The sequence below is a fragment of the Nerophis lumbriciformis genome, linkage group LG26 (assembly GCF_033978685.3).
Source record: "Nerophis lumbriciformis linkage group LG26, RoL_Nlum_v2.1, whole genome shotgun sequence".
NCBI classification, from domain to species: Eukaryota; Metazoa; Chordata; class Actinopteri; order Syngnathiformes; family Syngnathidae; genus Nerophis; species Nerophis lumbriciformis.
The window spans coordinates 23,766,307-23,789,830 of NC_084573.2; the positions used below are offsets into that span (position 1 = coordinate 23,766,307).

Below are 23,524 nucleotides of genomic sequence, written 5' to 3' on the forward strand. Positions count from 1 at the left end.
GCCTTAAAGGCACTGCCTTTAGCGTCCTCTACAACCTATCGTCACGTCCGCTTTTCCTCCATTGTAACAGCGTGCCGGCCCATTCACATATGCGGCTTTTACACACACATAGGTGAATTCCATGCATACTTGATCAACAGCCATACAGGTCACACTGAGGGTGGCCGTATAAACAACTTCAACTGTTACAAATATGTGCAACACTGTAAACACACACCAAACAAGAATGACAAACACATTTCGGGAGAACATCCGCACCGTAACACAACAGAACAAATACCCAGAACCCCTTGCAGCACTAACTCTTCCGGGACGTTACAATATACACTCCTGCTACCACCAAACCCTGCCCCCCCCCCCATGTCCTGAATTCGGAGGTCTCAATGTTGGCAAGTATGCCCCCAACGTGTCCTGGGTCTTACTTGTGGCCTCCTGCTGGTCGGACTTGCCCTGCCACCCGACGAAGGAAACTCATTTCGGCCGCTTGTACCCGTGATCTTGTCCTATCGATCATAACCCAAATCTCATGACCGTAGGTGAGGATAGGAACGTAGATCGACCGACTGTCAAACTGATAGAAAAAATTGCACGTCAAAAATATTCAACATTTTGAAATGCAGTTTTTTCCCCAATTGGAAAAACTGGGTCGGGTGGTTTGTGTTATCTTTGGTGTTGCCATTTGTAAGCATTTGACAATGACATTATTGAATAGTTGTGTTCAAATTAAGCACTAACGTAATCATAATATATAATAATGCAAATAAGCCTTTCAAATGCAATAAAAAAATTTCTTTGCTGTAGTATTTTTAACCATTTTAATTGTAAGGTCAAACATCAAAATGAAATAGACTATACATATTCCCACATTGGGTCGGGACATTTGGCTTTATAATAACCTTTTTTTCCTCCCAACGTTTGTTACCTAGCAGTGCTTCTCACTAGTGACTCATGACGAGCGTGGTGAAGTCTGTGTTCTGTGTGTGTGTGTAAGCTCGCGGTCCCGCCTGCTCATAACAAAACAAAGATTGTGGATGACTGACAAGAGGCTTCACTTTAATTTGTTCCTGCCAAATAACTGCACAGGTGCTTCGAGCCGTGCACAGAGTGAGTCCTCATGTATCCATTTTGAAAACCAGAGATGAAAAAAAGAAACACTGACGGCGGACATAGCAAGTTATCAAGTTAGTTTTCATTTAACGTTCAATTCATTGACTTATTGACTATAAGGCCTCTTGACATCGCATTTAAAGCCATTCAAGGCCTTAATTTTCCCAGAAACCATTTAATGACTTTAAAGGCTTTTTAATTTAAGCGGAAACTTTTGTCACATTGAGTGTAGATTGAACGAAGAGAAATCATTTAACAATTCAACTTTTATCAAATTTATTTAAAAGATTAAAAGAATAACTTGTTTTTACATGACCGAGTCAAAATGACACACATGGAGACACAATATGCGCACGAATAACTTAAGACTGATGCTAATTCAAGTTCCTGATTCCACAGAATGCAGGCTTAAAAACATCCAAACAGCGGGCCATTCATGACATCCACAACTGCACTGCATTCCGTGGCGACGAGCGGTGTAGTGAGAGACAACGTGCTTGGCACTACATAGGGCGACACACATCCGGTCTCACGGTCGTCTGTGACACGCCCCCTTTTTCCTGAGGCTGCCCACTTCAATGTGAAGTGGTCACTTTGCTGTGCTTCTCCTGCAGAAAGGTGCTCGGCCCACTCATGCGTCTCCCGCTCCTACTAGCAAAGTTGTTTCTTTTTAAGTGTCAGGTTTCAGTTGAGAGGTCTGAGTAGCCAAACATGGTCCGGTCCATATCTCGGATGCCATCGTCCGTACAAAAACAGCCGTGATCCGGCAGTAGTGGTCACTTCCCCAGGGGTGCCGCAGTGACACGGTCAGCGCAGCTGCAGGACATAAACCTCGACGCCCTGCAACGTGGAGACACGTCAGCATTAGTTCAGTTCAGTCACTTCAACTTACAATGTATTTTCAGTATAGTACGACAAAATGACCAAAACAAACCCCCAGCAATGTGATCCTGGTTAATAGGTGGAGCTTTACCAGGATAAACGTGCACACCCTAAATCAACAGGATGTGGGCGGGTTTAACATATTTATTTAGGACAAGATAAATAAGTGAGCAAGTGTTAGCAATAACACCAGACCTTTGAGGAGAGCACACATTCACCAAGACTCAAATTGAGCATCTAAATAAGATTAACAGCTTGTACTTAGTCTGATTATTGCCAGTTAACATCTTACTCAACTGCAAAGAGCAGCAGACATCTTTCTTCTGAAGTGTGACCAAAGGGGGAAGCTTTCCACAACTAAATGGCGAGTAAAATAATATATTTATTATAAGGAGAGTTATACATCATATTGTATGCCAGAGCTGCCAACATTTGGTTTGCAATCCGGTTGCTCTCCTTCCATGCAATTTTAGTAACGGTTGCAATAATGTTTGAGGTAAAGTTCTGAGCGGTTTAGACAAGGGGGCCCCTAAACTATGGCCTGCCAGCGTCCACAATCTGGCCCATGGGACGTCCAAAACTAATTTTTAATAACATTAAAGAGTTGAAACACTGCAAATGTGTTCCCACCCATGGTCCAAATAATCAAAAACCAAGAAAGAAAGTTAATACCGTATTTTTCGGAGTATAAGCACTGGAACCCGGCCAAACTATGAAAAAAACTGCGACTTATAGTCCAAAAAATACGGTAATTGTTATACAAAACAACTTGTACATTATAAAAATGTTTAGGCACCATACACAATTCAAAATTACACCCATTTTAACCCACTACGAAGCATGATGGGTACAATGCAAAACGGCGGGTCTGTTGTAAGCATGCACTAAATGGCCCACATCAACAAGATCTGGGTTTTGACTGGTTTACATGAATAAATCTACTTTTTGTCCAATTCTTCCTCAAGTTTTATTTCTCCTCCATCCTCTAATGCACACTCCCTCATATTATTTCTTTTTCTTTTGCAAAGACAAATTCTCTTTGGGTCCATGTTGAAATGTTAAATGACTTTTGCAGTGAAATGCAACTTTAAACTCCACTGTTGCCATGTTTTTCCACTTGCACTGTGTACAGAGCAATACACAGTACCTGCTTTATTTCTTAAGTGTGATGTTTATGTATGAAGCATCTGGAGTTTTTTTGATCATGGCCACTATTTGAGAACATTATGTCATTTTCAATAAAATATAGTCAAATATAATGACATCTCACCTTTGCTAAATCTCCAGTAGAACCTGGAACCAGACAAAGCCTGGCTCCGTCCTTCCACAAGTCCTTTAGCCGTTGCTTCAAGACTTCAATGTTCCTGCAGTAGAAAAAAAGACAATTTAGTCCCAGGATGTGTTGATTTGCTGTTTTGCTTTTACAAAGAACCCCTGATCTACTTAAGTGGCAGTCTTATCTAGCATGACCAGCTGTTGCACTACGAAGCACATTAGCAATGCTTCACACTACACTGGGTTTTTGCAATATCAGCATATTGCTATGATGAGATATTTGCTTTGTGCATTCAAAAGTAGTAGTGTTTGTTTCAGTAGCAAAATACCAAGTTACTTGAAACACTGTATGCTCCTGAGTCCTGCACCACTTGTTGCAGTTAAAAATACCCATTTGTAGTAATGCGTATGACTAGAACGTTAAAACATTATGTGATGTTCAATTACAATAAGTGTGATTATCTTTACTATTACTGCCACTTCATTTTACACACTATGGTATTTTTACCAAGTATTTTTTTTAATTACCACAGAAATACCTGACTGTGTGGCCTTAATACTGTGACAATATTGTACGGTGAGATTTTGATATCGTTACATCCCTGTATTTAGAGTACTTGTAGAATTCGGTGTTGGCGTGTTAAGGCAGTGGCCTTCAACTTTGTGTACCGGTACACAAATCCCGGAATTTTACATTGGGGTCCTAAAGAGGAACTTGAATCACTTCATTAACTTGTGCTAACAACATGCAGTGAACACATTCAGGAACATTGCCCACGGACAGTTAATGCTAAGCACCCTCATGGCGTCACACGGCAACAGGCACCGCCTTTGAAAAGGCCCACAATAAAGATGTAACAACATGATGTATCATGGTTATCATTATTATAACGGTATTGCTGAATGTGTTCAAAAAGTACTTATACCATTTTTTTTTTAAATAAATAAAATAAATATGCACACTGTTAAAAAAGCCACTATTTTGAATGTTGTGTGCTTCTTATGATTCACTGATGGTGTTTTAATCTGAATATTTTATCGGTTTTAATGGCTAAGCTTTTATTTTTCAGGATTTCTACAGGTGTCAGCGAATCTAATTTGATGTTTTTAATGCCATTTTTATTGCCACCTAAAATATTTTTTAATGCCATGTCCGACCGCATATGGTTATTATTTGTATTCAAAAGCTTACACTGTACACAGAGACACACATTACAATGATAATCTTGAATAGTTAAAAAAAAAGTTTACTTTATTAACTTTTACTATCTAGTGAATTAGAATTGGCTTGCTTAGAAAAGACTGTTTAATCTGAGAATTGATTTTTATTCATTTATTTTTTTGCTCCGACTTCGTGCACCGGCCCTAGACAGTAGCCAATAAAACCTTCTGCCTCTCAATCATCACACTGTATGTTCAATCAAAATTATTGTTCATTATAGCCAGAAGTCTATTTTTTATTTCATCTCTTTAAAACATCCTTTAAAAATCCTCTGAAAGTATGACTTATAAAAGCCAAAATCAGGATAACATTTTTATGGAATAATAAATTAACATCATACTAGGAATGCAAATGATGCATGTGTTTGGAAAAATACATGTCATGGAAAGATATTTGAACAGATCCCAGTAAGCCTTAAAAATAAACAGTTTGAAATCTTAAATAGATTGTATTTTATACCCTCTCAGTTGTTTTAAATGGGTACAGTAGATAGCAAGTTATATATAAAGTGTCAGGCAGCTAAAGGAACTCTAATTTACTGTGGGAATGTCAGAAAATAAGAGTTGTGGTCTGTTATGAGAATTGTCTTGGTTGTCCATCCGAGGCCACCGTAGGTTACGTGAGATGCCTGCGTCGCCAGAATTGCTCATGTTAGCCAAGGTAGCTTGTGTGTGTGTTGAACTGGTGAGTGAAATTAAAGGAGTCGTTGACATGGTGTAGGAGTTAAGGACTACATGCCAACAGTGACTAAAGGATGGCAAAGTTTGGGCTCCAAGCCATTTGATTTTGCTGTCCAGCGGGGTGTTCGCTATGGAGGCAGCGTTTTAAACGCTTTTGGAACTCAGAAGACCTCTTGTACCCAGTTTGAAAGCCAGAGACGAAGGAAAGAAACAGACAGATGTAGCAATTTATCGATGACCGCAACATTCTTAAATTACCTTTCATTTACTGTTTGATGGATTGATGTATTGACTATCGGCCAAATCCTACAATTGTATTACCCTTTTTATGCCCCTGGACATAGCACTTAATGAGGGATCTCTACTGAAGGAATCATAGTACTATCTATCTAATGCTTCTTAATGCCATTTAAGGCCTTCAATTTTGCAAAATCCATAAAATGACTTACCGGTAATACTTTTTTAATACCCGGAGGAAACCCTGTTATTTTAAATATTGGTTTCTACAGTAGCCTTTAAGATTGATTTAAATGAAAGGCGAATAACAAATAAAATCTTTTTTTTTTTTTGGACCTTTTGGCATCCTACTTTGTTGAGCAGTCCCTAAACGCACCATAAAAACGCCTCTGTCTCGTATTTCTCTGAGTATAGAACGATCACTCTGTTCTAAGAAAAAGACTAAGCACAGCTTGTATATTCAATGTACACCATTGAATATCATAATTGCTCACAAAGTAATGTGTTTATACAAGTTTAGATTGCGGTATGTTGTTTCTTCATTGGGAAAGATGTTAATGTCTCTTGTTTTAAGGGATGGGTACCGTTCAGATTTTAACCAATACGGTACCAATTCCCGGTACCTGGGAATCCATACCAGTACTCAACGGTAGCAGTTTTCAGTACTTTTGTGTGTTCATTTTTTTTTTTTTTGATAATAAAATCCCATTTTTATTTCAACATTTAAAAATGAGCTGATTATGATAACTGCTCTCTGGTTGTTATATCTTGCTTTATTATCACATTCCTGAGTCTCAATTAGAAGTCCAAGACGTTAGACGGCAGTAGTGTATAGTGTATAAGCTAGTTCAATCTTTTCTGTCTAGTCTTTTGTTGCGCCCTAAAAAGTGTTAATGTAGGTAATAGAGATGTCCGATAATGGCTTTTTTGCCGATATCCGATATTGTCCAACTCTTAATTACCGATTCCGATATCAACCGATACCGATATATACAGTCGTGGAATTAACACATTATTATGCCTAATTTTGTTGTGATGCTCTGCTGGATGCATTAAACAATGTAACTTTACCATGAATTGATTAACGTGGACCCCGACCCCATGTTGAAAAACTTATTCGGGTGGTACCATTTAGTGGTCAATTGTACGGAATACGGGCAGCACGGTGGAAGAGGGGTTAGTGCATCTGCCTCACAATACGAAGGTCCTGAGTAGTCTTGGGTTCAATCCCGGGCTCGGGATCTTTCTGTGTGGAGTTTGTATGTCCTCCCCGTGACTGCGTGGGTTCCCTCCGGGTACTCCGGCTTCCTCCCACTTCCAAAGACATGCACCTGGGGATAAGTTGATTGGCAACACTAAATTGGCCCTAGTGTGTGAATGTTGTCTGTCTATCTGTGTTGGCGCTGCGATGAGGTGGCGACTTGTCCAGGGTGTACCCCGCCTTCCGCCCGATTGTAGCTGAGATAGGCTCCAGCGCCCCCCGCGGCCCCAAAGGGAATAAGCGGTAGAAAATGGATGGATGGATGGATGTACGGAATATATACTGTACTGTGCAATCTATTAATACAAGTAAGTTTCAATCAATCAAAAACAAGGTTTTCCAAAATAAGAAAACAACTTCAACTCCAGTTATGGAAAAAAGTGCCAACATGGCATATTTATTATTGAAGTCACAAAGTGCATTATTTTTTTTAACATGCCTCAAAACAGCTTGGAATTTGGGACTGAGATAATCCTAATACCCATTACAACTACGGGAAATACTATACTTTGACTTTCACAGAGTGCATCATTTTTTATTTTTTTGAAACATGCCTCAAAACATCCATTTCCATCCATTTTCTACCGCTTATTCCCTTTTGGGGTCGCGGGGGGCGCTGGAGCCTATCTCAGCTACAATCGGGCGGAAGGCGGGCTACACCCTGGACAAGTCGCCACCTCATCGCAGGGCCAACGCAGATAGACAGACAACATTCACACTCACATCCACACACTAGGGCCAATTTAGTGTTGCCAATCAACTTATCCCCAGGTGCATGTCTTTGGAGCAGCAGCTACAAAAACAATGAAGGCACACAGCTTCAGTCCAGAGTATACTAGAGCATACTTGCCAACCTTGAGACCTCCGAATTCGGGAGATTGGTAGGGGGGGGAGGGTGAGGGGAGGGGTTTGGTGGTAGCGGGGGTGTATATTGTAGCGTCCCGGAAGAGTTAATGCTGCACGATGTTCTGGGTATTTGTTCTGTTGTGTTTATGTTGTGTTACGGTGCGGATGTTCTCCTGAAATGTGTTTGTCATTCTTGTTTGGTGTGGGTTCACAGTGTGGCGCATATTTGTAACAGTGTTAAAATTGTTTATACGGCCACCCTCAGTGTGACCTGTATGGCTGTTGATCAAGTATTCACTTATGTGTGTGTGTAAAAGCCGCATATATTATGTGACTGGGCCGGCACGCTGTTTGTATGGAGGAAAAGCGGACGTGACGACAGGTTGTAGAGACGCTAAAGGCAGTGCCTTTAAGGCACGCCCCCAGTATTGTTGACCGTGTGGAAATCGGAAGAAAGTCGGGAGAATTGTTGCCCCGGGAGATTTTCGGGAGGGGCACTGAAATTCGTGAGTCTCTCGGGGAAAATCGGGAGGGTTGGCAAGTATGTCCTACGTCTGTGTTTTACCGGATATGTACCGCTCCGTACAGCGGCGTTTTAAAAAGTAATTAATTTTTCTTCTTGAAACCGATACCGATAATTTCCGATATTACATTTTAAAGCATTTATCGACATCTCTAGTTAATACAGTAAGTATTGTACTTGTACTATTGTACAAGGTATTTGATTGTATTGTGCATCTTAGTTGTAGTTGGATTTGGAAGTGTTGAAATTGCCATGTCAAATCGCTATGCTGATCAGTAGCATGTACATAGCGACAAGCTAGCGCATTTTTGGAAAAGTGGAGCCTTATCTTACTTATGTAGGAGCATTTTTTGAGTCAATTGCTTTTTTGGGCATTGAAAATTAAAATATTACCTAGAGCAGACTTGGGCATTCTGCGGCCCGCGGGCCACATCCAGCCCTTTGTACGTCCCTGTCCGGCCCGCGTGAGGCCAATCATAAATTACAAAATAAATTGTAAAAAGTATCTATCTCGAGTGTGCAATACACCAGTGCTGCTTTTGTTTTGAAAAGCGCTATTTGTATTACTTCCATGTGGACGTATGCTCGTGCGCGATTGTGAGTGAATGTGAACAGCGGCAATCACAAATTACAAAATAAATTTAAAAAAACATCTATGTCGTGCGTGCAATACAACTGTGCTGCTTTTATTTTGAAAAGTGTTATTTATGGGCGTATGTCCGTGTTTAACCTGTGAGTGAAGGTGCACAGCGACAAGTGATGCACGGTTTTCCCTGAGACGCTAAAAAAAGAAAAGTTGATGACGAATGGCGTGTTTTCAACAAGACATGGACTGCCAAGTATTTCTTTACAGAAATTAAAGGTAAAGCCGTGTGCTTAATTTGTGGTACACAAGTTGCTGTGTTTAAAGAATATAGTGTAACGACCTGCTGAAGTTGATGTTGTGTTCTTGAGTTGCGGAAATGAGGAGTGAGGATAGACGTGCGTGTGGAAGGAACGAGATAAGTGGAGCTGTTAGTATAGGTTGCTCAATAAAAGTTTAAAAAGAGCATCATACTTGGTGTGCACTTCTTCTGGACGCTACAATTGGTGTCAGAAGTAAAACTTTGCGCATACTGCTGCTGCTTGTGTGAGCATACTGCGCTGTTTGTGTGCTCAGCCTGCTTTGTCATCGGGAGGTACGTGCCACGATGTTTCCTGGCGACTTTGTCAAGATTGAACGGGAGGGGATGTCTGTGTGAATCCCGGACGTGAGAAGCTTGTCGCAAAGAGAGAGAGAGAGAGGGAGGGAGGAAGGAGAGAGGCAGCGTCTACAGGTGCAGCGTACGCTGCTTAGCCTGGGGGAATTCCGCCCTCAATGAAGACTCCCAGGTTTGATGGCAAGGCGAACTGGGAGGCATTTCATCCCACTTCTGACACCAATTGTAGCGTCCAGAAGAAGTGCACACCAAGTCTGACGCTCTTTTTAAACTTGTATTGAGCAACCTATACTAACACAGCTCAACTTATCTCGTTCTTTCCACACGCACGTCTATCCTCACTCCTCATTTCCACAACAGCAACACTTCCTCCTTCTTCGCCAATCACCTTACAGGCGCGCTACGTTCCCAACAAAGAGGATGCAGGATAAAGTGACAGAAATGGAAATTTTTGCATTGTAATATACATCAGGAAGTGTTGTGTCAGAAACTGTTAAAAATAAAACCATCAAAAGCCATCTGATTTTGTATAAAGGATAAGTTAGGTTAAATGAAAATATTATTATTATTATTATTTATCTTACGGTATATGAAAAATAATTTGAGCAAAATTTAATTGAAATATTGTCGGTGTGGCCCTCAAGCAGTGCTCGGGTTGCTCATGCGGCCCCCGGTAAAAATTAATTGCCCACCCCTGACCTAGAGGGACAAGCGGTAGAAAATGGATGGATGAATGGATGGATAGTTTGGCCTAGTCCACTCTCAGTGCTACTGGAGTGATCCCCAAGTGCCTACGTGCAAGGAGCACTGTTGGATTTTACGTGAATCGGTGCCCGGTAGAACCAGTGGGATTCGCTGGGTACAAAAAAGTACCAGATTCGGTACCTATCCCTACTTGTTTGTTTGTAAGCATTTTAACAAGCGAGCTGGCCCCAGTCAGTCCCCGAGTTTGTCAAAGTGTAGTTATGCTTTTTTGATCATTTTAATTTTGGGTTCAATCCCGGGCTCGGGATCTTTCTGTGTGGAGTTTGCATGTTCTCCCCGTGACTGCGTGGGTTCCCTTCGGGTACTCCGGCTTCCTCCCACCTCCAAAGACATGCACCTGGGGATAGGTTGAACACTAAATTGGCCCTAGTGTGTGAATGTGAGTGTGAATGTTGTCTGTCTATCTGTGTTGGCCCTGCGATGAGGTGGCGACTTGTCCAGGGTGTACCCCGCCTTCCGCCCGATTGTAGCAGAGATAGGCTCCAGCGCCCCCCGCGACCCCGAAGGGAATAAGCGGTAGAAAATGGATGGATGGAATTTAAAATGGTAATACTGTCTGGATTTTTTTTTTCATCCCTAGCCCACACTAATGTACTTGATCTCATGAAATAGCACAACCTTTCATTGTTACTTCTTTTTTTTGTTTTTTTGTTACTTCTGCTACTTTTGTCATTTAAAATATGGATTACATGTATAGTATACACACTTATTTATGTTGTTTACACTATTATTATAAAAAGATATTTAAGCATGGAGTGCAAAAAAACAGTTGAAAAAAGTATTCTACGCCCTTTTAGAGCGTGCATGTGTCGTTCTGAACATAAAAGTGCGTACAGTGAGGCAAAGGAGAAGCAGCAGAACTACAGTTGATGAATAGTAATAGTGGATTAATGCCATATATGGTATTCTGTGTTAAAAATAACAACAATGTACACTAAACAGAGTCACAAAATTGGAATTAAATCCAAAACATAAACACGAATGACAACATGCACTTCCCACCTGTTGTCCAAGCTGTCCCGCAGTCTTTTGTCTGTCTTTGAAAGTTCTGGCCACCATTTCTTGATGACAGACTGAACCCAGTGTAAACCTGCAATTAGGTGCCTACGGAAGCAAGCATCCAAGCAAGGTAGAGAAGAGACAAAAATGTCAGTCATGAAAAGTCAATGCTTTCAGGCTGAATCAGCAAGTTTTACTGGTTGATAATTCCTTATCAGTCAAACAGCACACCACTTACACAGATATGCAACAACACTTACTCTTCATAATTACTGGAAAGAATCACTTTTACTTGGGGTATGAGGTCAACGCAGCAGCCAAGTGAAAAGCATGGTGCTTCTGTTTGAAGGCTAACAGCAAGCAAAAAAGAAGAATAGTTAGCAAATCAACAGCAAACAATATAGATGAACAACTTTAGCTTGTGTTATATACTGTGTGTGTGTGTATGTATATATATATATATATATATATATATACATTTTCTACCGCTTATTCCCTTCGGGGTCGCTGGAGCCTATCTCAGCTACAATCGGGCGGAAGGCGAGGTACACCCTGGACAAGTCACCACCTCATAGTCGTGGTGTCTTGAGTTTCCAATAATTTCTACGACACTTATTTTTTTGTGATGGAGTGATTGGAGCACATACTTGTTTGTCACAAAAAACATTCATGAAGTTTGGTTCTTTTATGAATTTATTATGGGTCTACTGGAAATGTGACCAAATCTGCTGGGTCAAAAGAATACATACAGCAATGTTAATATTTGGTTACATCTCCGTTGGCAAGTTTCACTGCAATAAGGCACTTTTGGTAGCCATCCACAAGTTTCTGGCAAGCTTCTGGTTGAATTTTTTACCACTTCTCTTAACAAAATTGGTGCAGTTCAGCTAAATTTGTTGGTTTTCTGACATGGACTTGTTTCTTCAGCATTGTCCACATGTTCTCAATGGGGTCTAAGTCAGGACTTTGGGAAGGCTATTCTAAAGCCTTAATTCTAGCCATATTTAGTCATTCCTTTACCACTTTTGACATGTGTTTGGGGTGATTGTCCTGTTGGAACACCCAACTTCGCCCAAGACCCAACCTCCGGGCTGATGAGTTTAGGTTGTCCTGAAGGATTTGGAGGTAATCCTCCTTTTTGATTGTCCCATTTACTGTCTGTAAAGCAACAGTTCCATTGGCAGCAAAACAGGCCCAGAGCATAAAACTACCACCACCATGCGTGATGGTGGGAATGGTGTTCCTGGGATTAAAGGCCTCGCCTTTTCTCCTCCAAACATATTGCTGGGTATTGTGGCCAAACAGCTCAATTTTTGTTTCATCTGACCACAGAACTTTCCTCCAGAAGGTCTTATCTTTGTCCATGTGATCAGCAGCAAACTTAAGGTGTCACTTCTGGAGCAAGGGCTTCCTTCTTGCATGGTAGCCTCTCAGTCCATGGCGATGCAAAACACACTTGCCTGTGGACACTGACACCTGTGTTCCAGCAGCTTCCAATTCATTGCAGACCTGCTTTTTGGTGGTTCTCGGTTGACTATTGATCATCCTGACCAATTTTCTCTCAGCGGCAGGTGATAGCTTGTGTTTTCTTCCTGATCGTGGCAGTGACAAAACTGTGCCATGCATTTTATACTTACAATTGTCTGCACAGTTACTTTTGGGACCTTAAGCTGCTTTGAAATGGCTCCAAGTGACTTTCCTGACTTGTTCAAGTCAATGATTAGTTTTTTCAGATCTGTGCTGAGTTCCTTTGAATTTCCCATTGTCACGTTTGTAACTGAGTAATGACTGCATCACATGAGCCCTATTTAAATGGGCTCAGAGAAGTCAACAGGTGTCGTCAATCATAATCACTCACATGAAGTTAAGAGGCCATGCCATGAAGCTAATTTGATTTGATTGTAACTTTTCTACATCACCAAAATTGATAATGTATGTTGCTGTTTGTATACTTTTGACCCAGCAGATTTGGTCACATTTTCAGTAGACCCATAATAAATTCATAAAAGAACCAAACTTCATGAATGTTTTTTTGTGACAAACAAGAAATTATTGGAAACTCAAGACAGCCATGACATTATGTCCTTCACAAGTGTATGTAAACTTTTGACCACAACGCACGCACATACACACACACAGACACAAAACCAGTGAAGTTGGCACGTGTAAATCGTAAATAAAAACAGAATAAAACAAATATTCTTTTCAACCTACGGTATATTCGATAGAACACACTGCAAAGACAAGATGCTTAACGTTCGAACTGATAAACGTTATTTTTTGCTAATATTAGCTCATTTGAGGGTTTGGGGGCCTTCAAATATACACAACCAAAACTATATATGTATGTATGTATGTATGTGTGTGTATATATATATATATATATATATATATATATATATATATATATATATATATATATATATATATATATATATATACTGTATAAATAAAGGTATATTTGCTACCAAAAAGTTTCATACAATGATCAAGGCTATGGTCAAATTGAATGACTGTACACAAGGAACAGCAGCAGCGTCATATGAATAATGGCACTCACCTCCAGTGTAATGACAATAAAGGCTACTCTTTTCTATTCCACACACAAAACAGCCAACACGTCATATTTTCCCGACGACATAGTTATTTACGGTATATAGAAACAGTGGGCAAAAGGCCCAAAAAGACACGTTAAAAAAGCAAATATGTAGAGTGAACACTAACAAACTAGGACATAAGCCTAAGTCAACATTGCATTAGCCTAACAAATTACGGTAAAAACACTGAAGTCAAACACCTTTGAGGTACTACCAGTGTTTCTCTGCCATTATATTACAATGTTCCTATGAAATGGGTCTTGACCTCCCAACATAGATTATATGGTTTTATGCCGCTGTACGGTGGGAAGAGCAATCATATTAATCAATTATATGACACAACTTTGTTACATGTGCAAATGCACTCGTAAGTGAGTGTGCCATGGGGCTATTTTTCCAGTGTTTCAAAATCATACATTTATTTATATTATGGGCGGAATATATTTTACACTATTCCGCCCATAAAGCCTTCTAAAAAAACATCCTCGGGACCTGAATATTAACCAAATATTAGCAATATTGTTATTATAAGCGCAAACGCAGACAAACCATTTTTAGTAGCGCAGTGCTCACGGAGACCTAACGAGCTAATGCTGCTACATTGAGCTGGTGAGCTGCTGCTTCGCCTCCGAGTTGGTAAAAGTTAATTCAAGATCATAAATCATGCCTCTCACCTGGATACAAGAAGGTTGTGGCCATAAACTACAAAGTTGGTCAACTTTGACTTCCGGCTTTTGATGGCCAGAAAGACACGAAAAAACGCTTGTTTGTGGATACCTTTTTGTTCCACCTACGTGAGTATTATGATTAATTCTTAATCTATGAAGGAAGATAACATCCCATCAGTCGGCATCCGAGTGAGAGCAGACATAGTAAAGTGATTGTTTTATTATGTTCGTAGTTGGTATTTTTAGTTCAGCACTTAGCAATACTGCTACATGATGCTTAGTGTTTCACAAAAGCTGAATCTGCTTAGCACAAATCTTCTAAAACTTGTAGATCACCCTACTTATATTCAGGTTCAAAATATAAGGTTCTGATCATCATTTGTCTGAAAATAGTATTTGTCTTATGAAGTATGTCATGATTGGTACTATTGTTGTTATTGGGGCGGTATAGCTTGGTTGGTAGAGTGGCCGTACCAGCAACTTGAGGGTTCCAGGTTTGATCCCCGCTTCCGTCATCCTAGTCATTGCCGTTGTGTCCTTGGGCAAGACACTTTACCCACCTGCTCCCAGAGCCACCCACACTGGTTTAAATGTAACTTAGATATTGGGTTTCACTATGTAAAAGCGCTTTGAGTCACTAGAGAAAAGCACTATACAAAAATAATTTACTTCACTTCATTGAAGGAAATAGCAAAAGTTGTAATGTTTTTGTGGAATTAATATGCCGCCGTATTTTTTAAATACGAAAATATGACATGTCATTATGAATGTGCCTGTTACTACATTTAGGCTGATAACAAATTTTGCTCTACAATGTATTGAACTACAAATTATTGCTGATAAACGATATATTTTTTTGTTAAATAAATCAAATAATAAAATATTATTTGAGGACAAGCGGTAGAAAATGGATGGATGGATGGATGGATGGGCAACATTTTTAAAATCACAACCAACAGCAATAAAATATGTTAAGGAGGGGTTTGGGGGCCCTCAAATATACACAACCAAAACAATAAATAAAATAGATAAAGTATTGACAAACAAAGTTGCACTTAAATGTTGAACATGTAGGCAGAGGAACAGTTGTACATTACTTAACTGACAATCACATTAGGAGATTTTTAACAAAAGAGTAGCATACGCAACGACTAGGGCTGCAACAACTGTTCGATTAAATCGATTATAAAAATAGTTGCCGATTAATTTAGTCATCGATTCGTTGGATCTATACTATGCGCGGAGGCTTTTTTTTTTATATATATATATTTTTAAATAAACCTTTATTTATATACTGCAACATTTACAAACAGCTGAGAAACAATAATCAAAATAAGTATGGTGCCAGTATGCTGTTTTTTTCCCAATAAAATACTGGATAGGATAGAAATGTTTGTCTCTTTTATCCGATTATTAATCGATTAATAGAAGTAATAATCGACAGATTAATCGATTATCAAATTAATCGTTAGTTGCAGCCCTAACTACGACATGTGTTGACCACGGGCTAACTTGCTGATGTGATGCTCCTCACAAAGAGTTAAAGAAACTTAATGAAGGACATGATGATTCAAGCCCTTCTTTTCATTCTGCTATGGCACTAACGCGTGCAGCTGCTGAAACTTATGAAGCATGTACATGGCAATATATCGACGCTGGAAAACTTAAAGACTTCATTTTCATTTTCGTCAGTTAATTGACTTATTGAATATCCACCCAGTCCTAACTACACATACATACCTACAACTATATAAAACATTGATGGAAGTTTTGAGATGTTTTTAGAGTGCTTTATGGGCGGAATAGAGCGACTCCCCTTAGATTCCATTGTTAACTGACATTTGCTAGCGTTTATTTACATATTAAAATGCCCTGGAAAAAAAAAAGAGTAATTGTCTTACATAAGGATTGTGAATGATAAGCAAAATTGCAAAAAAAAAGTACAGTTCCCTTTTAAAGATACTTTTTTGGGGGGAATTTAGTCTATCGTTCACACCCGAACAAATCAAAAGTAAATAAGACGACTTCAGGAACAAAATGTGTTCGACCATAGAAGTTCAACTGTACTGAATAAATAAATTAGACTCACTCATTTGTTATGACAGGTAACAGGTCAAGCAGCACCCCTGTGTCCTGAATTCTGGGGAGTCAAAAAATCAAACATAGTAAATATCAAGGATCTTTACGATTAAAACTTGGTGTTAAAGCAAATGCTGTACCTAATTAAATAAGCCACTAGTTCATTGGTGTTTCTTCGCCACAGCGTTAGGGCCACTTTAAGTCGAAGATTCCTTCCAAAGAGGACGTGTGTCATAGCTTCGTGATCTTTTGATAACTGCAGAAAGGGAAATCTGGGTCAGCAGTGCAAGCGGAGTCTGTATATAAAAGCCTTGAATTGCTGCTGTACCTCGGTGAAGTCGCTGTACTTGGAGCTGGCCCCTGCCATCTTGGAGGCCTCGGCGGCACTCACAGAGGGCCCGCAGTTATCCTTGTAGTGATTGCCCCGCACATCAGAGCAAGTCACCTCGTTTTCTTTGTTGGCCATGCCGGGATGTTGGCCACGGCCAACATCGGATGTTCTACGGTGCAGCTTGGAGCCCACCACCGGGAGCGGAGAACTCCTCCTCTTGCAAGGTAAGGACTTCTTTGCTTTGCCTGGATTGTTCACGCCGTAACAAACTTGGAATCTGCGGGAAGTGACAATATGAAGGGGATTCATTTGAGGAATGTGGACGATTAGATGTTTTAGTGACCCAGTGACTACAGGGGCTTGACTACGTTTCCATGCACTAAATTTGCCTGATTTTTCAAATAGTTGGGTTTTTTGTACGCTCTCTAATGTGACTATAGTTACTTCGCTGTATGCCTATAGTACACTGGTGGGGCGCTTTTTAATGTATTGCTTTTCAGGTTTACCTAAACGTCACACCCAAACAAAGCATCCTCACAAATCGCGAGTCAACAGCCCAGCTCTTCTTGTACATGATGTCCACGGTAATAGTGGCACAGATGACAAATATCAAGTCTCTAAAGGCTGTGCTGAGGTTAACAGTAAACAGGATGGAGGTTCATTTGTCTTGATAATGAAAGCTTTTATTTTACACTGAATTGATACTTTTTAAATATCCAAGTTAAATAAAACAAACAAATAATAAAAATAAAATATACACGGTTAACAAAATGTTACACTTAAATCAAAATCCACAATCAAAAGCAATTAAACAGTTTCTGTCTCTGTTGAAGAGGTGGGGGACACTCAAACTTACACAACAAAATGGCTACATTAAGTTATTGTGACTAAAAGTATCACAGTTATGACAATATTGTTGAATGTGCTGAAAAAGTACTTAGAACTTGGTCAAAATATGTTATTGTGTCTACTTTTTGAGCATATTCAACAATATTGTGATAATGATCTTCTATTTTAATTTGTACACATTGTTTTTTATAATAAATACCAATCAGGTGATGAATTCCATTTTCTTCCAGTTGGTGACGTCACGCAAGTACCCCTCCTGTTAAAGACACCTCTGTCTGTTTCAACACAACACTGGAGTTTTCATCAATAACTTTGTGAAAAACCAGCAGTCTTTATATTTAATGTGAATACTAGGGGTGTGGGAAAAAATGGATTCTCATGTTGTGTGATTCAGAATCGATTCTCATTTTTTAAAAATCGTTTATTTTTATTTTTTTTATTAATCAATCCAACAAAACAATACACAGCAATACCATAACAATGCAATCCAATTCCAAAACCAAACCCGACCCAGCAACACTCAGAACTGTAATAAACAGAGCAATTGAGAGGAGACACAAACACGACACAGAACAAACCAAAAGTAGTGAAACAAATATGAATATTATCAACAACAGTATCAATATTAGTTACAATTTCAACATAGCAGTGATTAAAAATCCCTCGACATTATCATTAGACATTTATTAAAAAAAAGAGAAAAAGAACAATAGTGTCACAGTGGCTTACACTTGCATCGCATCTCATAAGCTTGACAACACACTGTGTCCAATGTTTTCACAAAGATAAAATAAGTCATATTTTTGAATCGAACCGTGACCCCAAGAATCGATATTGAATCGAATCGTGGGACCCCCAAAGATTCACAGCCCTAGTGAATACTGTACCTTAGTTGTTTAGACAGACTATACGTTGATTTTATTTTGTTTTTTAGTTAGCATATAAACTAGCTGACAAGCTAATGGTTAGTAGTCAGTCCATAATTGTATCAAGATGTGGTTATCAATCACAGTTTTTTGATCATTTTAATTGAATACGGTAATACTAACCGTTGTAGGCAGCACACTCCCACTCGAGGGATCTGGTTTTTAATCGCATAATCTAGGTAAATTAGTGAGACTTTTCAAAAATCAAATACGATCAGATTAAGGTGTTTCCATGAGTTGTGTAATACTTATCGTATTTTTCGGACCACAAAGCGCACTGGATTACACTACCGATGAGCGAGTCTATTTTCATACAAAAGGTCCACCGAATTAAAAGGTGCATTAAAGGGGTCATATTATGATTTTGTTCCTACATTTAAAACACTTCCTTGTGGTCTATATAACATGTAACTGCGGTTCTTTGATCAAAATGTTGCGTAGATTATTTTTTACAGACCATCTTCAAGCCGCGTTCGGACCGTCTCTTCACGATGCACCGTTTTGTGGGCGGTCTTATTTACGTACCGGTAACTTTACTTTGACAGCGTCTTATCCCCTTTGTTGTACCGGGAGTTTTTAGCGCTTCCAAAACGAGTTTATTGACAGATATAAGTTAGAACTGTACGTTACTTTGTATTAGAAATGGCAACAATGTTATTAACAAGTTATTACATATATGTATTGTTGCATTTGAACAATTGTATTGTTGATAAGAGGTAATTATTGTTATTCATTATCAATACTGCTATTTATATTGGTATTTGTATTGTTCCATTTGTAGCATGATAATGTTCATTGTCCTTTCTCTATTATTTATTTCATTAACTGCTTCTTTGCTATCACTTTTACCATCATATTTGTACATATCCTATTTGCTGATGATGTTGTTGTTGTTATTGTCTCTCTGTCTTATCCCCATCTTGTCCCCGCAATTTCCCCCTCTGTCTTCCTTTTTTTCCCTCTTTCTACCCTCAACTGCGCCGGCCCGCCTGCACCAAATAATAATATAAATCCATTTAATAAAGTCAAATACAAATAAGGCAACAAGAGAAGTATTCCACACTTCTCTTTTGTATAGTAAATTTGTACGATATGGGCATCTACTTCAACAATATGATTTGCCTAAGTAGCTGGACAGGAGAAAAAAAAAATGGCAACAATGGAGGATGAATGCCCCACATCAAGAGGATGGAGAAAAAGAAGGAGCTTATTGACTTTGACGTGGACTAGCGCACATTTTTGGAACTTATGCAGATCCCAAATAAACATCAGCAGGTATCGATAATGTAAAAAAAAAAGTTGATTTTGCATAATATTCCGAAATAAAGCGCCAGATGAAATGTCTCCTAATAGATGCCATTTTGGGGTCTTTATACATACATCATAATAATAATACCGGTATTTTGAAGCAGAGTACATCTGACTACAGCAGTGATCCCCAAACTACGGCCCGCCAGCGTCCAAAATCCGGCCCGCGGGAACTCCGAAGTTAAAAAAAAGTGTTTTTCTTTCAACCGCTTGTTACTCTTGGTGCCTCCTAGCCGCTCAGGCAAATTGTATTGTATAAAAATGCATTTTCCCATTGATAACGTGACATCATCAGCGCCAAGTGCGCGCTCTTTCAGTCAATTAGTGCGCGAGGAATATATATATATATATGTACCGTATTTTCCGCACTATAAGGCGCACCTTCAATGAATGGCATATTTCAAAACTTTGTTCATATATAAGGCGCACCGGATTATAAGTCGCACCTATGCATCCATTAGATGGAGCTGCGCTAAAGGGAATGTCAACAAAACAGTCAGATAGGTCAGTCAAACTTTATTAATAGATTACAAACCAGCGTTCTGACAACTCTGTTCACTCCCAAAATGAATAAACAGCTGTTTTATTATTTTCCCCGAGGTAAAGTCAGTGACGTGGTGTTTTGTTTATCTTTTAACAACAGCAAGGTATAACATGTAGTGCAACATTTATATCACATAGTGGAGGGAAACTTTTCCCTGATTCAATAAACACGTAAAAAACAGTGATACTGTTACGGTAAATCAAACGTTACTATATTGTGATTGCACTAACACTCCAAATAGTGCAGAGCAATAACAATATATCAATAACTCAACGTTGCTCAAACGTTAATGTCACACAACACAACACACAAAATAAACATGTAAAGCTCACTTTATGAAGTTATTCCTCATCCACGAATCCCTCAAATTCTTCTTCTTCGGTGTCCGAATTAAACAGTTGGGCGGATACGTCTCGTCGAAGTCGTCATTAATCGAGTCAGTGTCGCTGCTGCTCTATTCCCGTGTTCTACTGCGTGATTGATCGTCTTAAGTTTAAACTCTGCGTCATAAGCGTGTCTCTTAATAGGAACCATTTTGGGGTCTTTACATAAACAAACAAATGGAAATCAAAACGGCACGCCTTGCGCAGTCATATATCCCAGCATGCACCGCGCGCTCCTTCTTCTTCTACGGTAAGCAGCCGCCTCCGTAGAAGAAGAAGGAGCGCGCGGTGCTCCTTCTTCTTCTACGGAGGCGGCTGCTTACCGTAGAAGAAGAAGTTCTTCTTCTACGGTAAGCAGCCGTCCCCATAGAAGAAGAAGAAGCGCGCGGTGCATGCTGGGATATATGACTGGGGGAAAATGAAGTTGGCGGCTGCTTACCGTAGTTGCGAGACCTAAACTTTATGAAAATTAAGTTTAGGTTTGTTGTGGCTCAATATTGGTCCATATATAAGGTGCACCGGATTATAAGACGCACTGTCAGCTTTTGACAAAATTGGAGGTTTTTAGGTGCGCCTTACAGTGCGGAAAATACGGTATACATATATATATATATGTACACACACACACACACACACATACATACACAGCCCGGCCAAATTGTTTTAACCCAATGCGGCATCCCCAAGGCAAAAAGTTTGGGGACCCCTGGACTACAGTAACCGTAACGCGCCGACAATCCATCAAGCGGTGCGGCTTCGTAGCTTGCCAAATTGTCCTAAAACATTTTGACAGATTTTTGAGCACCATGTGTAATACTCTATATTCTCAATGAAACGTTTAGGTGTTGATTGCTCACGGATACTTGCTAACGTCAGTGCACACATATCTTATGTGTGACTGCCATCTACTGGTCACACTTATTACACCATGTACCAAATAAAATTTGAGGTCAGTAAGCACAACCAAGAATGAATCCACAGAGTTATAAGGCGCACTGTCGATTTTCTCAATAATGTAAGGAATACAGTATTTTGAGCAATCAGACTAATTTAGTGCATGGAAACGTAGCGTGTGTGACACATTCTTACAGACGTGGATCAAGAGACTCACCTTTCCTTATCTAATTTGTCCTTATTTACAATATCCACCTAAAACGAAAGGACAGGGGATGAGGCCACTACTGCAGTCTATACTGCCAACAATAGCACTTGCACTGTCATTGCACTGTCACCAGGAATGTCTAAACAACCACACTGTTGACACAACACGACATCCCATGAGCGCACACACACACACACACGAGTCTACGTACCTGCTTCATGATCTCTGTGGCGGAAAGACACAGGTGAAATCACATGAGGCCATTGGACTGTTTCCTCTCGAACTTGGGAGAATTGTCGTCACCAGATATCCATATCACTTGTCACAATATGGGGAATCTGATAGGAAGGGGAGGAAAGTAGACACACAGTTAACGTGTCAGACACAACACATGTCATATTTGGCCACGTGAAGTGAGAAACGCAATATGGGAGTAAAAGGCAGATAAACAACACTGTTGTTTGCTGCTAACACAGTAGTGTTAGCATTGCTGCTAACATAGTAATGTTAGCATTGCTGCTAACATAGTAATGTTAGCCTTGCTGCTAACATAGTAATGTTAGCCTTGCTGCTAACATAGTCGTGTTAGCCTTGTTGCTAACATAGTAATGTTAGCATTGCTGCTAACATAGTCGTGTTAGCCTTGTTGCTAACATAGTAATGTTAGCATTGCTGCTAACATAGTAGTGTTAGCCTTGCTGCTAACATAGTAATGTTAGCATTGCTGCTAAAATAGTAGTGTTAGCCTTGCTGCTAACATAGTAATGTTAGCATTGCTGCTAAAATAGTAGTGTTAGCATTAGCATTAGCAACACGTATGCCCCCCCCCCCCCCCCCCCAATCACTAAAAGTTACCTTAGCATGTTTCCCACGGAGCTAACAACAACAATACGACGGAAGACGCTCCAAGAAGCCCAATTTCGTAAAATCCTTCCACGTACGAAGCTCGCGTTGCTAGCGAAGTGGAGCCACCCGCAGCTGTTAGTTAGCCAGGAAGCTAACCAAACATAACACAACTAGCTCGCGCAAATTAGCCTCCCCGACCTAACTATGGTAACTTCACAACAAGTAGCGAGAGTCAAACACCACGTTCGAATACCAACCGAGGCATTTTGTCATGAGGTGCGTAAAGTCCAAAAACGTGAAAAACTGGTTATAGTCAGTAATAGGCCGACTTTTCTTGTTGAATATTTCGTTCGCTGGCGTTGCACAGTTTGAACCATTCAAATGGAGACACCGCCGGTGTGTGGGGATTGTGGGATTGATTTTGGCCACCGAAACACGGCGATTTAGCGACATCTGCTGGACATGTTAGGTAACATCGTTTTTCAAACTTCAGACACATTTCAAAATAAAGCAGCTCTTGTATTAAATATGTGTAGTTCGGGGGTCAGCATCCCGCGGCAGTGTTTTTCAACCTTTTTTCAGCCAAGGCACATTGTTTTTCATTTAAAAAATGCGGAGGCACACCACTAGCAGAAAACATTAAAAAAATGAAACTCAGCAGCTGATATTGACAGTAAAAAGTCGTTGTCGTTGCACCTGGCTCGCTGACAATAAGCTACCCATACACTTAGGTAAAACGGAATCCATCCTATTTGGGTCCCAAGTCAACCTTAAGAAAGTCAGTGGCTTCACTATAAAAGTGGGTGACATTGTTATCACCATGAAAGATGAGGTCACCTACCTAGGTTCCATTCTAGAGGCTAGTCTTTCCTGTGATAAAATGGCAACCAAGGTA

The 23,524-nt window shown here is 39.8% G+C and overlaps 1 protein-coding gene across 2 annotated transcripts; it reads right to left on the bottom strand.

The window, feature by feature from the left end:
* Nucleotides 1-1,366: 1,366 nt before the first annotated feature.
* katnbl1 (katanin p80 subunit B-like 1) lies at nt 1,367-23,049 on the bottom strand. Of its 2 annotated transcripts, none has more exons than XM_061987148.1 (10): nt 22,887-23,049; nt 21,995-22,121; nt 21,793-21,830; nt 16,669-16,948; nt 16,481-16,596; nt 16,351-16,401; nt 11,257-11,346; nt 11,000-11,101; nt 3,260-3,353; nt 1,367-1,947 (listed from the first exon to the last, which is right to left on the bottom strand). In XM_061987148.1, the coding sequence occupies exons 2-10, from the start codon at nt 22,001-22,003 to the stop codon at nt 1,915-1,917; spliced, it is 813 nt and encodes a 270-aa protein (XP_061843132.1). In that variant the 5' UTR covers nt 22,004-22,121; nt 22,887-23,049; the 3' UTR covers nt 1,367-1,914. The 2 variants fall into 2 exon arrangements, with proteins under 2 accessions (XP_061843132.1, XP_061843133.1); XM_061987149.2 differs by lacking the exon at nt 22,887-23,049 and adding an exon at nt 22,639-22,866.
* Nucleotides 23,050-23,524: the final 475 nt, after the last annotated feature.

What these genes read in the sequence shown, in the direction of transcription:
- katnbl1 (XM_061987148.1), bottom strand. An exon ending in CGGGACAGCTTGGACAACAG is followed by an intron (nt 3,354 to 10,999) that starts GTGGGAAGTGCA and finishes TTTCTACTGCAG; the next exon opens with GAACATTGAAGTCTTGAAGC. An exon ending in CTACTGGAGATTTAGCAAAG is followed by an intron (nt 1,948 to 3,259) that starts GTGAGATGTCAT and finishes TCCACGTTGCAG; the next exon opens with GGCGTCGAGGTTTATGTCCT.